Source organism: Rhea americana, unplaced genomic scaffold, assembly GCF_003343005.1.
Source record: "Rhea americana isolate MKP2758 unplaced genomic scaffold, rheAme1 scaffold_155, whole genome shotgun sequence".
Lineage (NCBI taxonomy): Eukaryota > Metazoa > Chordata > Aves > Rheiformes > Rheidae > Rhea > Rhea americana.
The window spans coordinates 988,808-1,003,304 of NW_028185650.1; the positions used below are offsets into that span (position 1 = coordinate 988,808).

Sequence of the window (14,497 nt, forward strand, 5' to 3'; positions counted from 1 at the left end):
TATATATAAAAATAAACCTCTTTCAGTCTTAAATTGTGACTAATCATGTCAGGCTATAGGTGATACTTCTGTCCTCCTTATCAGAGGAAAAATAGCTGTTTCACTTTAAATGTACGTTCTTGTGCGCAAGGTCCAAGTTGTCTATAAGCTATGTAAACGTAAACGTGAAGGATTTAAGTATACTCCTCTGCAGAGTTTTTAGCTTACGTCAGTTATCTGTTGGGAACTACTAACAATCTGATGAGAGTTGCCATGTACTCATTCTTAGTTTCTGTAGAGKCCCCTACTTAGTGATTGGGATGCTCTGACAACTACTTTTAGATAAATAATTTTTCAGTGTATTAGAAGTACTGACGTGTGCCCGTTGCTGTATTGGTTGATCATGTTGTACAGCTGCACAAAAGAAATAACTTGGAAGATGCTATAAATAGTCCTTTGTGATTCAGATCATAACTCTTAACTGAGTGAGGATGAACACTGAATACTTAAATTTGAAACTTTCCTTCCTTTAGAGAAAAAAGCAGAGACAGGGAAAGAGAACGAGAGCGGGAGCGGGAAAGAGAACGAGAGCGGGAGCGGGAAAGAGAACGAGAGCGGGARCGRGAAAGAGAACGAGAGCGGGAGCGGGAACGAGAAAAGGATAAGAAGAGAGATCGAGAAGAAGATGAGGAAGATGCCTATGAACGCCGAAAGCTAGAGAGAAAACTGCGGGAAAAAGAAGCTGCATATCAAGAGGTAGTTTGGGTTTTTTAAGGCTTCCTGGGAAAAAAATTATTTCTGATGGGTGATAAAGACTCTTTTGGTTTAAGATAAAACAGCATTCCTTCTCCCTTTTTGTTCCTAAATACATTTTTAATCCCTTGACTCTACCAATTGGGGCACAGTGCATAAATCACATAAATCATTCATTCAGCAGAAATTTAGGTTTTTAAATTCCAGGGTTTAAAATTATGAACAGTTTGCTTAATTTTAGCGAAGTTTTTTTTCTAAACGGTAATCTAAATTACCTTTTTGTATACTATAGTTGTTTTTAATATTCTTGAGATTGTAGCGTTTGTTTTTCTTCTGTTACAGCGTCTTAAAAACTGGGAAATCAGAGAACGGAAGAAAAGCCGAGAATATGAAAAAGAGGCTGAAAGGGAGGAAGAAAGAAGAAGGGAAATGGTAAGGCTCATGTTTGCACTTGTAGTTTTGGGTTTTTTTCCTTTATGTCCAATTTAAAATGGAGCGTTCTATTACTATCTTTGTGGATAGTGATAGTGGACTGATTTTGCATAAATGCACATGTTTTTGTACAAAGATTTGAGTTAATGGACTTATAACAGAAGATGTCTAATAGTAGTATCCAGAGTCTGGAAAACAAAACTTAGTGAGTTAGGTCTTGCAGAGGCAAAAGAATGAGAAGTAGCTGCAAAATACTGTGGTTTTGATCATCATGTTTTACTACATCTGTGACATTTTTGTCATACTTCTAGCAAAACCTCTGTGTTCTAAATTGTGCAAACTGGAGCAGAGCTGTTGTTCTGCTTGCAACCTGCTCACGTGACTGGATCTTGTGTAATACCTAAGCATTGAGTAAATTTCTGTCTTCAGTTCCTTTCTTGTGAAATTATCGCAGTTATTGATGTAACTCATGCCATTTGTCTGAAATGATACCTATGGAAGATGGAGATTTTTGTACTGTCATAGTTTTGCCTTAAATAAGTTCTTCTAAATGATTGTAATACTCATAATTAAACCAGAGAAGAAGAGAAAATGTGAAAGTCCTAAGTAGGAAGTAGATTGGGAAGTGCTGCAAAGCTGAAAATGCAAAGGGATGTGGGGAAGAAGAAAATAGAAGAGACATTGTTTTACATTAAACTTAATTTTTTCCCAAAAAGCTTGCAGGGTAGGATGGGAACATCTACAAGAATGACTTATTTCTATCTGTGATCCTTCTGGATGCTGACTGTGGATGACAATGGTAGAGAGCAGTGATAAATTTGGTCCTGAATTTACAATCATAATCATAATTTGTTTCTCAAAGTCATTGGCATATAAATATTGTGGTGTTGGCTTAAAGATATTGCTTGGATACAGGCTAGAAATTCCTCATTTATATTCTACTCAAAGAACTAGTTTTACTTTTTCCATTTTATCCGAGGAAAACAAAATTTTGTTGACCATCACACCTCTTCTTCAATTTTTGGCCTGTGCATTAAGTGTCACGTGGTTTGGATTAATGACACGATAGGAGAGTGCTTATTGTAGAAGTATCCCTTAGATTTGTTTCTGTATATAACTAATTCTTTTTTTTCTTTAAGTGTGGTTCTTGAAACTAAGCAGTACTGACAAAATACGCTTAAGCTAGCATTTAAAATGTTCAAAACCAGACTCATGAATTTGAAGAACAAGATTGAACCTATTGAAAATGTTGATAGTAGAACACTGCAAACCAGAGAGATTATACAATAGACATAACAGATCTATATATGCTATAGAACATATGATAGCAAGTTGACAGATTCTTAGAATATTTATGTCATTTCAAAACCTTTTGGTTTGCTGGCTGGAAAGCTCTGTGCTTTTAGGTTGAAGCATAGAATATATTAAATTAATTTGCCAATAGCATTAGTAAATTTTTAATTCTCAGAAAGACAGAAATAATTTTGCAGTGTTACTTACGCCTCAAATTCTTGCAGGCAAAAGAAGCCAAACGGTTGAAAGAATTCTTAGAAGATTATGATGATGACAGAGATGATCCGAAATACTACAGGTATGTCTTGTATATTTATCCCTAATAAGAAAGTTTTTATTGCTGTTCTACCAAAATTGCAGGGCTTATTGGTTCAGGTTTATGGAATTGTGTTATAGAGAGGTTATCTTGTGATGTAAAGGTCGTATAACTGCCTAAGTTATTTCTGAGTCACTGCGTAAGTGGTAGAGGGAAAAGGGAAACTCCATACTGCTACTTGTTGATGCTTAGAAGTAGCTACTTCTTCCTATCGCTGAACTAATGGGTGAGGCAGAGCAGAGGATAGTGTAATCCCAAAACAAGGGGGCTTGCAGGGGAAGAATCAGTGAAGCATACCTCTAAGCAGTCTGTTTCAAGGAAGCTGTGATTTGTATTAAGAGCAAGCTTGTTAACTCCATAAGGATGGGGAAGTTCCTTCGAGTATAGGACTAACCAAAATTTTAATTATAATCGGTTCTTTCAAGTACAAATAATTTGACTCTTTTCTCTGACGAAATCTGCAGTCATTCATATTCTCAATACAATACAGTAAATACTGGGTAGTAATGTAGAGAACTGGCATGCTAGATTCTTCTGCTACAAAAAATAGGGGACTCAAGACGGTCTTAATTTTATTTTTATTTAATGGGAGATGTGTCTATACTGGATATTTCTTGCTTTGTCATATATCGTTCTCACTGAAATACAAATATAAATTCTTTAAATACAAATTCTGTATCTTTTGTAGGGGTAGTGCTCTTCAGAAGAGGCTACGAGACAGGGAGAAAGAGATGGAAGCAGACGAACGGGATAGGAAGAGAGAAAAGGAAGAACTGGAAGAAATCAGGCAGCGTCTTCTGGCAGAAGGACACCCAGATCCAGATGCAGAACTCCAGAGAGTAAGTGGCTGTAAGAACACTGGATACAAAACAAAAATCTGCTTTCTAGATCTATGTTTGGATAGAGTTCAAAAAATAAGAAAAAATAAGCGTGGATTAGATTTGGATAAATGGCATTAGGTTACATGTATTTGTCTTTGACTAACACAGACTTCCTTAGGAAAAGGAGAGTCTTCAGATTCTTTTGAACAGTGCTGTTTTTGAGAGCTGTTTTTTTTTTCTTTTTGCTAATTCTTTTACTAAAGATGGAGCAGGAGGCTGAAAGGCGTAGGCAGCCACAAATCAAGCAAGAGCCAGAGTCAGAGGAAGAAGAGGAGGAAAAGCCAGAAAAAGAGGAAAAAAGAGAAGAGCCAGAGGAAGAGGAAGAGGAGCCTGAACAAAAGCCCTGCCTTAAACCAACTTTACGACCCATCAGTTCTGCCCCATCTGTTTCTTCTGCTAGTGGAAATGCAACCCCTAACACACCTGGTGATGAATCTCCATGTGGCATTATAATTCCTCATGAAAATTCACCTGATCAACAACAACCAGAGGAACATCGACCCAAAATAGGACTTAGCCTCAAATTGGGCAAGTTTACATTTTTATTTTAATGTTCCATATGGGATCAGAATGAAGAAAGCCAAGCTGAATAGACAGTTGGTTTTCCAAATATATGGTGTTTTTGACATACTCAAACAACTTAGTGTATCAAGGTGTTACCTAGATGTTCTCCTTGATCTCCCCCCCCCTTTATCCAGATCATCTGCTTTATAGAATGTGGAGGGAAGGAGGAGAGAGAGGGAAGTTTTGGCATGCTAAAGAATTAACTTTAAGAATATTGAACTGGAATCGGTTAATTCCACATAATATTTCACTTTAATAGATCTCTAAATATTTCTTTTAAAACCCATTGCTACTTTTCATTCATGTAAGTACATTTTAAATTAAGCCCCTCTCTTTTATTTATTCACAAAGATCCTTTTAAAAGAAGAAGAAAATTGAAAATGAGACTTCCTGCTCCCCACCTTAGAGTAGCACAATGAATTGATCACAGAATTGCATATAGTGTGTAAGTCTGGAGTTCCTTAGCATGTTAGCAAATTTCTAGATTTTTTTTAAGAGTTCTGAGCAGCAGATCTCCCATAAGGCTTATGCATTTATGATTTATTATGTTGATTGAGTTATGCCAAGGTTGCAGTTTGAGCTCCCTCTGTGTTAAATTTTGAATGAAGAAAATCCATCTGGAATGAGGTTAACTGATTAAAGCTGTATCTCTGGCTTAATCCATCATAATCTTTCAGTTCTGTACTTTGCACTTACTAAGGGTTGAACTCATCCTATAGTCCCTTTCCTCAGTGGGGGTGCTAGTTGGCTTCAGGGTAGAGAAAGACCTTACTTTTCATGAACTTTGAAGAAACTCAGCTGCAATCTTTACCTTTTTTGCCATTTGTAACAAAGTTGGAGAGATTAAAATGCTGATCTAGACGTTCACAGACATTTAACATGCAGTACAATCTTTCTCGAATTTACAAAAAGCAAACTAGCTTCAGTTGTAGTTTTATGAAATTGTTATTCACCCTTTTGTTTGTAGGGGCCTGCAATAGTCCTAATCAGCCCAATGCTGTAAAAAGGAAGAAGCTTGCTGTGGATAGCGTTTTCAATAAATTTGATGATGAAGACAGTGATGATGTGCCCCGGAAAAGGAAACTGGTCCCCTTGGATTATGGAGAAGAAGATAAAAGCAATCTCAAAGGCAGCGTCAATACAGAAGAAAAACGCAAACATATTAAGAGTCTTATTGAGAAGATTCCTACAGCAAAACCAGAGCTTTTTGCTTATCCTCTTGACTGGTCAATTGTGGATTCAGTAAGTTGATTCGTTTTAATCGTTCACAGAAAAGCCTAACTTCCCCAAACAAACCTCAGAAGTGAATAAGGAGGCAGCACACCTGGAACCATGATGTGCTGAAGCAGCAGTGTCAAATGGAATCAAATACAATTACTGTATTTCTTTTCCATTTACGATATTGATTCTGAAGTATGCCTTATTTTTATTGAACTGCTGCCATAAATTGTCTAACAGTATCATGGAAGGGGAAAAAAGTCCTCTAAAAACATGTTTGAATGATTGTCTGATTGAATGGAAACAAATAATTGCTGTCACCAAATCCAGGAGAGTTATCTTGTAGTTGCTGTCAGTTCGTATTTTTCACTAAACAGTTGTTTGTGTCTTCTAACTGTCTCTTTCTAGTGGTATTGTTTCAAGGCAACAAAGATTATGGAAACTATGGTATTCTTTTCTCTTTCAGACATTAATGGAACGTCGAATCAGGCCGTGGATCAACAAGAAAATAATAGAATACATTGGTGAAGAAGAAGCTACGCTAGTTGACTTTGTCTGTTCTAAGGTTAATTTTTTTWAAAAAAATCTGGTTTTTACTCCCAGTTTAAGCAGCAGCAATGAYTGCAGTATCTGTATTTGAAGGCAGTATGTTATCTTCTCTGTATTTCATGGTATTGTTCAGAGACAGTCAGTATACTTGGAATTGGTATGTACCCTTACGATTTACAAGTTAGATCCTTTATTGTTTATACACAATATGTACATGCCAGATGCTCTCTGTTATCTGTTAGATAAACCCGTTGTCTGGATTGATGAAATAAGCAGTTGGCAAAGCAGGTGTTAAACTCAGAGCTTCATCATTAGATTTCAGAGCTAATCTCATTGGCCATTCCTGTTTCTAACAAAAATGTATACAAATTCAGGAGAAAAAAAAAAGAAGCCAATAGGTTGATTTTACGTTAATTTTAAATTAACTGAATTAACTCTTCGGAAAGCTCTTTTCAGTTGCTGTTGTTGCTTTATCAGCAAACAAATACTGAGGTTCTAAGCTTCTCATTAGAAGTCACTCTGAGGCGCCAAATCTCTACCTTTTTGCCAGTGGACACTTTTTTAAACTAAACTGTTCATAGCTTCTTCCATCAAATTACAACCTACAAACTTAGTAACTTGCTTAAATCAGCATAACTTTATAGCTGTTTCTTAAGCAGAGGGTTTCAAAAACTCATTTTTAGCTTTTGTGATACTCGCATTCATAATGGCTTGTCTCAGCTTCCCTTTTAGTGCTGCTCTGAGAGGTACACTGTGTGATAGTTCTATGGATGCAGGTGGTTAACAGAAAGCAAAAAATGGAAGCTTAATATTCGTCAAGTTTTAAATTATATTTTTAAAAAAAGAATGTCAGCCTATAGTCTTAAAAGGCTACTTGGTTCTGAAAAAAAAATAAAACAGTATGAATACTTTAAATGGCAGACAGAAAATTCGGTTATGAACAGTGATACAGGGACAAGATCTGTCTGCTCTTGCCTTTGCCTCCTTCCATTAGGAGTTCACTGTTGAAGGAAGGGGAGCTTATTCCTCAAACTAGGAAAGCCSAACTGGAGATGCAAGGATAGTCAGCACATAGAGTTCCTGTTGAATCTCTGGGGCTTGCTAGAAGTTCTCTCTTGGCAAAGAGCTGCAACACTAGCACTGCAATGGAAGTTGATGTAGTTTAAGATTAATTTTGCCCTGGTTATTACTGTGAACTAATGATTTGGAAATACATGTTTCCTATATTGAATGTGCAAAGAATTCAAAATCCTTGAAAAGCAATGATTCAATTTTTGCTAAAAAAAATGTTGGGATGGTTTCCCTTCAATTTTCAAACTAAAAACATTTTTCTTTCAGGTTATGGCTCATAGCTCACCACAGAGCATACTGGATGATGTTGCCATGGTAAGCAGAAATTGTATAACTTAATACACCTTCTACATTACACTGATGCTAACAGTGAGTTTTGTGAAATAGTTGGAGTCCATAACAGAAACATTTCACATTCATAGAACATGCATACTGTAGGTAGATATGAAAATGACTTTAATAAAGAGGCTATCCTGGCACTTAGATGACTTTGTGATTTTGGCACCTAAGGAGAAAATACTAATGTATTTTCAGAAATGCTCAGTATTCAGAAATGTAGAATATTCTGCTCCTAATAGGAGAGAAAAGAATCAGCCAATAACAGTTTTGTATCATAAATCTCAATGTTTTTCCCCTCCTATTCTTGTAACTAGATTTTTAGAGTTTTAATGGGTCTGTTTCTAAGTAATGAGTAAAAGGTGATCTCTAGAAGGTTGAAGGTTCTTGCATTTTGCCTGATGTTGGAAGAGAGGAACTCTATAAAACAAGACTAGTGTTTTTCCTTGTTTTCATTCACTGAAAGGTGAATAGGAATGGTTCGCTCTCTTCTACACCAAAAACTTGGAGGCATCAGGTTGACAGGAAACAGATTCATAACAGAAGTTAGTACGTGGCTCTTGGTCTGACTAGTAGATGACCTGGGGATCTTCCTGAGAGATGTTATGCATGCTTAAAAGTTTACATGTGTTCAAGAGAAGCCTGGATAAGTTCAAGGAAAGTTTATTTAGTAGTCCCTCAGTGGAGAAGGGATTACTAAATAAATCAATGTCCAAGGAACTTCCTAAGCTGAAAATGGGTGTAGGCTAGGAGAGAGTTAAGGGAAAACATCATGTATGTTTGTCCTGTTCTTATATTCTTCACAATTCTTACTACTATTTTTGGAGACCAATGTATTGGTATTTCTGTCTCATAGTGCTTAACAGCTGCATTTTACAACTATTTAATTTGAGCCTGGCCAAGTCTGATGTGGGTCCTGCATTTAAGTTTTATACAGTGCCTCACTTCAAGGCGTAAGTTGGGTAATACTACCTCCACTCAGCTTATTCATAAAAAAAATGGTTGTTCCCCACACAGTCATCTTCCTTTTAACTACAACTGATAGACTTTCTGATATGGCTGGAATTAGTCTTTATAACTGGAACATCATCATAACCAAAAAAAATGTGCATTTTTTTACAGGTACTGGATGAAGAAGCTGAAGTTTTCATAGTCAAAATGTGGAGGTTGTTGATATATGAAACAGAAGCCAAGAAGATTGGTCTAGTGAAATAAAGCACGCTCCTTGCTTCTAGGGTTCCATTTCAATTTTTTTTTCCTCCCCATCATTCAAGGACTTCGAATTTTCTCTGTTCTCAGAGACTTGAGACCTGTATTTTTTTATGTAGAAAATGTGAAWTTTTTTGTCCTCTGCTCTGAGGCCCCCTTTACCCTTCTCGGTTATAGTTATCTGAATCCTGCGTTGGTTCTCTTTATAATTCACCAGGTACAATTACCGGTATGTTTTATAAGCTGCAGCTACTGTACACGCTCTCTGGTAATCTTGTTATGCTATTCTGATTCTTGTAAATATTAAAAAGAGCCCTGTTTTGCAAAACATTTGCACTTAATGTGGAACTATGTCAGTTACAGACGAAGACAAATGATTTTACTGCAGATTTATTAGCCTTTTCTGGGTTATCCTCCCTCTATTTAAGAAGTGATCAAAACACAATTTAAAAAGTCCTTTGAGCTGCTTTAACAAAACAGTTTTATGTGAGATGTTGGTCACCTCATCTGACTCTGGAAAAAGAGTTCCCATAGACTTTTCTATTCTGACTTGAACCAGCAGGAGTCTCAGTACTTCACCTATTTAGAATTACTAATGAAGCTGGAAACTGAATCTCTCCTGCAGATGCTTTGCTTCTTTCTTAGAAAGTGCAAATTGCAGAAAGCTTTTTATTGTTTTCTCAGTTAGATCAAGAGCACGACTTCCAACAAGCATTATTTAATTTTTTTTTTAACTTAGGATATCTGACCAATTTTATTTTAGCCCTTCCTATTTATCCCTACTGTCTCCAAAATAATCAGATTTGATTTTTTTTAATAAATTATTTTTTTTTTTTTTTAGAATTAAAAAAAAAAATTACCTGTTTGGAAAGGTAAAAGGATGTTACTGAACAACAGTAGTTGACAAAACTAAACCTAAGTTTTCAAACAAAGCTGAAGTCTTGTTTTTATGCATACTGTTGAACCAGCCCTGACTCTTGTTTTCTTCAGTTGTACTGTAAGCAGTCTCTTGCCCAAGAAAAGAGGGCAATACTTTCCTGCCTTGTCTGTATGGGTTTTTATAAATAGGCTGATGTAGTATAAATGATGAGATGTACTGTACACTGCATTTTTTTATCTCATACCCAGGTAAGAAGTCAAAATGATGATGTGCTATGAGCTGTTTTGATTGCAGGATGACTGTGTTCCAGGGAGCAAACTGTCTCAAAACATTTTTAATTTTTAAACACAATTCTGAATAGCAAACAAATTAAGTAAAGCTGTTCCAGTATCTCTATATTGTATTTAACTGAAGGATACAGGTTGACCTGTTCAGAAAACATAACTGTGACCTTGAGTTACTAGTTCTTTGTATCTGGAGAGGACACTTGAAAACACTGTTCTTAACAAATGGGATCGTGTAAAGGTTCCACCATGTAAATACTTCAGATATTAAAAATGTATATATTTGATTTAAGGGCTGAGTTTTTTTGGAGTCTTGTGCAGCATGTGGTTTTATTTAACACTGCTTTCTGAATCAATAACTAAAACATTCATAAATTAGGCTTTGAGACTTATATATATATATATATATATATATATTTGTTGTTGTTTTAAATTACTTTCTGATTTACATCAGGTCACTAAAGCCTGCAAATACAGATACGCTGCTAATGTGTTCTTTCTCATCGTTGTAATACTACACACCACAAAATGTTCTCTTTTTAAATTTGAAGTGTAATGCTCAGATGTTATCTTAAATTGTGCTTGAGTTTGCATGAGGCTGTTTTGTTTCGCATACTTACATGCAGCAACCTTCCTTCTCTTGGGTTTTGTCTTTTTTCCTACAACTTGATGTACCCTAAAAAATCATTTCCCCATTCTCTCCTATGCAATTTTGTATTGACATTAACAAAAACCCTCCAAATTCTAAAGAATTTCAAAACTTGTTCCAGGTTTGTAGAAAAATGCGGAAAAGAGGGAGAATGGACTTTGAGTCCCATCTCTTTGGGTGCTTTTTGTTTTGCTAATGTGACATTCCATCCCTGTCATTAGTATTTAAACAAGGAAATTGCAACAGAGGCCTTGTAATGCTACTAATGTCCTTGTTTAGATTCTTTAGTGAAAGACTAAGTTATGAGATGTAATCTTGATTTCTTTTGCCCTACATTAAAGCTGTTTATTAGTCCATTATACTATTAATGAATTGGACATAAGCTTGTATTCTTGCCTTCCTAAGGAGACTAAAGGAAGAAGGAGGTTCATCTGGGTGATGAAGACATGTAAAATTTAAACTGAAGTGTTAAAATATTCAGGTAAATAAGTAATCAGTACTTAAAAGCGGTTGTGCCATATCAAAACATGGATTTTGGTGGAAGTTAAAATTTTCAGTCGTAGTTGAAGGAGGAAGGAATGTCCAGTATAGCACCTGGCTTTTGCAAGTGATTTAGCAAATTCTGCTCTTTCAAAACTCAGGATTTTTAGTAGTAACTTCTGGTGTTACTTGTTGCTCAAACTAGTGTTACTGTTTCTCACTGATAATAAATTGTTTGGGGGGTGTGATGCTGGAGATAGGACACAATTCTAAGTAGTGCTGAGAGGTTCATAATACAGAAAGTAACTTCCCTTCCTTAACAATGTTTTTCTCTCAACACACAGGAGCAGAATTACTTCAAGATAAACTTGGTGGGGGGGAGTTAGAAAAAACTTTTTTAACCAGTTTCAAATTACAGCACTGTCTGAAAATGTGAAAGTGTGGACATGTTTAATACTGATAGTATGCTACCACTATGGAACGTAGTGATGCACAGATTGACAACACACTGGGGACGTTACTGATATAGCTATGTATGTATGTTGTCACTGGGTATTCAGTGCAATATGCCACAATATGACCTATTCCATGACAGGAATGAAAAACTTATGTATAAGTACATAGAGAGAAAAATATCAGTGTTTATATTGAGGATTTACATCTTAATTTCTTTGAAAGAATGCTCTTGGTCTCCTTAAAATCACTCTGCACAACTGACCAACTGTAGCATTACTCAGAATACGCAACTACGTAACGTAAATTCTTTGCAGTACGGTTTGCTTTTATATGCACTATGAAAAAGAATTGGAAACTATGAACAGGTAAGGAGCTCGGTAAAGAACAACATAGTTCTATATTACTGTTAACTTGATGACATGAGACTTTTTTCATGTCTAGAATATTTAACATGATTATGTATTCATTTAGTGCTACTCTCCCTTTTTAAATCAGAACCTGCCTTAAAAAGGGAAACCATTACTTGGCTAGATGATTTCTACTCTAAAGGTGTGGGGAAGTAGGAACACAAACCAGAAATTTAGTTTCTCACTGAATCCCTGTTTCTTACTGTTAACATTCCTGTTAGAGGAAAGCATTAGACCTCTTAGGCTTTTCATTAAATGGCGTTGCTAGACACCTACATGCAGGAGTATTTTAGTGAGTGGAGGCACTTAGAGCTGGAAGTTTCAGTTTTATACATTTCTGTAGAGTCGCACTTTATTTTTCCCAGTGTAAACAAGCAGTTGTGCATTAAATCCTGAGGTCTACCCATGTCTTTCATCAGTTGYTCCAGACCTGGAAAAAGTCTCAAAGTATCTCAAGACTAAATATCTGGGACAGTGAACTTTTTCTTTCCCTCTTAAGCAAGGCAAATAACTGCTGAGTTTCAAGGGCAGAGGGGATTGGTTTTGGGGGGATGTTTTTTGATAGAGTTATCAGTATTTGTTCTTAATTAGTGATTCTGCCTTAGAAATACAAGTAGTTCTTGTATTAACATGAGCTCAGAGAGCCTTATTTAATTATCAGACCATGTGCTTAGAGATGACTTCCTGTTCATGAAGTGCACAGACTTCATATAGTCTGGTACACCAAGCTCTAGTTCCTGCTTCACAACCAGAAACTCTGAAGCTATGAAATAGCTTTGTCCTGGGAGAATCTGGAATTATTATTTTAGGGATGAAGAATATGCTTCTCTTCATACATTAACAACATYTGGTAATTTAGCATGGCTGTAAACATATCTTGAAAGGCATAGTTTTTAATTGTAATTAATGACTAAGGGAAAAAAWTCTTATGTATGAATATGCAAAATTACAAATTAAAATGCAGACTAGCAGTATTATAAGAATAGGTATGTTACCATAGATTAAAAAGGTATCAGTAATATACATAGAAAATTGTCTGGTTCACTTGAATGTCCAAATTCCTAAACTGATAGTTTCATTCAATTAATGGTTATGCTTTGCTTATTTATTCTAAAATGTGTTCATTTTAAATGCACTTCAAATGCCTGCAGCCCATAAACTTGGTATTTCTGTCAAAGTGCACAGGTAAAAATGTAACTCTAATGTGCAATACTTCTGTGTCACTTAAATTCATTTTCTAATTGGAGGGTAGTTGAATAGTAAAATACAAAGTCTTTCTTAAACATGCAGAATGCAGCATGGTCTCTCAGTAGATTTTGCTGTTTGAATTGGGTGTTAGTCGCCTGTTACACTAAGTGTCCTTAAAAACRAAGCATAGATTACTCAAATACCATGGATACTAAAGCAAGCTTCAGATTTGAAGTTACCTTCATCTCTTCCTAGAATGGAGTCACAGGTCTACCTAGGCTTCTTGAAAAGAGAGGTTTTTACATTTCAAAGTGAAAATATTGTTAAGATCATTTCAAGATTTTTCTTTGTAATGCTTTTTTATTGGCATTTTAACAGTAATAGCTTAAGTAACAAATTAACAAAGTTTGTAGTGTATTTTTCTCTTAAAAATCCATTTCTATTTAGTAGCTGATCATGTAAGACAAGCTTTAYTTTGCTATGCAAGGGGGGAGGGGGAAAAACCCCACTATTTCATAGCTGCCTGTTCTACAAATGAATTACAGGTGTATGGCTAGCAAGTACTAGTTCAAGGAAAATAAAACATGAAAAGCCAGTCAGCTCAAGAACTCTGTTCTCAGCACCTCCAGTAACTTCTACCATTAAACAAGGTGCACAGGTGATTCAGGCAAACATAGTTCTAGGCTTTTCAGAGAGGATGATTTTGTACAAGTGTCAAAAGTAATTTCCACTAAGTGAGAAAATTTCAGATAAATTCATTCCACAGGAGTAGGCAACAGCTTTGCCTGGCAGAAGCACCCTCAGCTAGAGTCTCCAAGAGGGAAATCAACTAATCAACTAATTTTCTTCTGCAGTTCAAATCTGGCTCTTAAATAATTCATTTTTTTTTTCCAGCAACCAATTACCGTTTCAGGGTTTCTCCCCTCCCCAGGTAAGCAGAAATGCAAAATCTCGGTGATTAACGAGGCGCTTTAGGCTCGCTCTCTCCGGAAGGCGCCGGGCCTCCCGCCCCGCCGAGGCGATGCGCGCTGGCCCGGCCCGGCCCGGCCCGGCGGTGCTCAGCTCCTCCCGCGCCTGCGCGTGGGGTGGGGTGGGAGGGCGGAAATGGCCGCGCGCCGCCTCCCGTGGCCGCCCGCGGCCGGAAGTGAGGTCACGGCGGGGAGGGGCCGGGCCGCGGGGAGGTGAGGGAGGCGAGGCGCCGGCGGCGGAGCGGCGGGAGGGTCGGTGCAGGTGGGTCCGGGAGCGGGGGGCGCCTGTGCGAGCTCTGCGCCGCCGGGCCGGGCCGGGCCGGGCCGGTGCGGAGGCCCCGAGTCCGGAGGGGTCTGGCAAGGCAGAGGCGGCTCCGCTGCGGCCGGCGGGGCTCGAGCGGGCCCGGGGAGCATCGCGGCGCGGTAACGGCCGCTCGGGGCTCGGGCCGGGTAACGGCGCAGCGGCGAGGAGGGGGCTCGCGCGCACCGGCCCCTTCCGGCCTGCCGCCGCCTTTGCCCCGCGGCTGCGGAGACCCTGGGGCAGCGGAGGCGCTGGGCGACCGCGGCGCCGGTGCGTGCTGCCG

At 37.7% G+C, this 14,497-nt stretch overlaps 2 protein-coding genes across 5 annotated transcripts in view; both read left to right on the forward strand.

Moving 5' to 3' along the window:
• The window catches only part of RBM25 (RNA binding motif protein 25), a 32,956-nt gene extending 22,904 nt beyond the window's left edge, over positions 1-10,052 (forward strand). The window contains 9 exon segments of the mRNA XM_085299853.1: positions 513-735; positions 1,075-1,164; positions 2,682-2,755; positions 3,462-3,612; positions 3,858-4,182; positions 5,186-5,460; positions 5,903-6,001; positions 7,324-7,371; positions 8,515-10,052. Coding sequence (XP_085155979.1) covers positions 513-735; positions 1,075-1,164; positions 2,682-2,755; positions 3,462-3,612; positions 3,858-4,182; positions 5,186-5,460; positions 5,903-6,001; positions 7,324-7,371; positions 8,515-8,607 — 1,378 coding nt within the window. The 3' untranslated portion in view covers positions 8,608-10,052.
• Positions 10,053-14,105: 4,053 nt separating this feature from the next.
• Positions 14,106-14,497, forward strand: part of PSEN1 (presenilin 1) — a 35,493-nt gene continuing 35,101 nt past the window's right edge. For 3 of the 4 annotated variants that reach the window (XM_085299830.1, XM_085299832.1, XM_085299833.1), the window contains exon 1: positions 14,106-14,175. The gene's annotated coding sequence lies outside the window, so the exon portion shown is untranslated. The remainder of the gene's footprint in view (positions 14,176-14,497) is intronic. The other variant, XM_085299831.1, reaches the window with a different exon arrangement.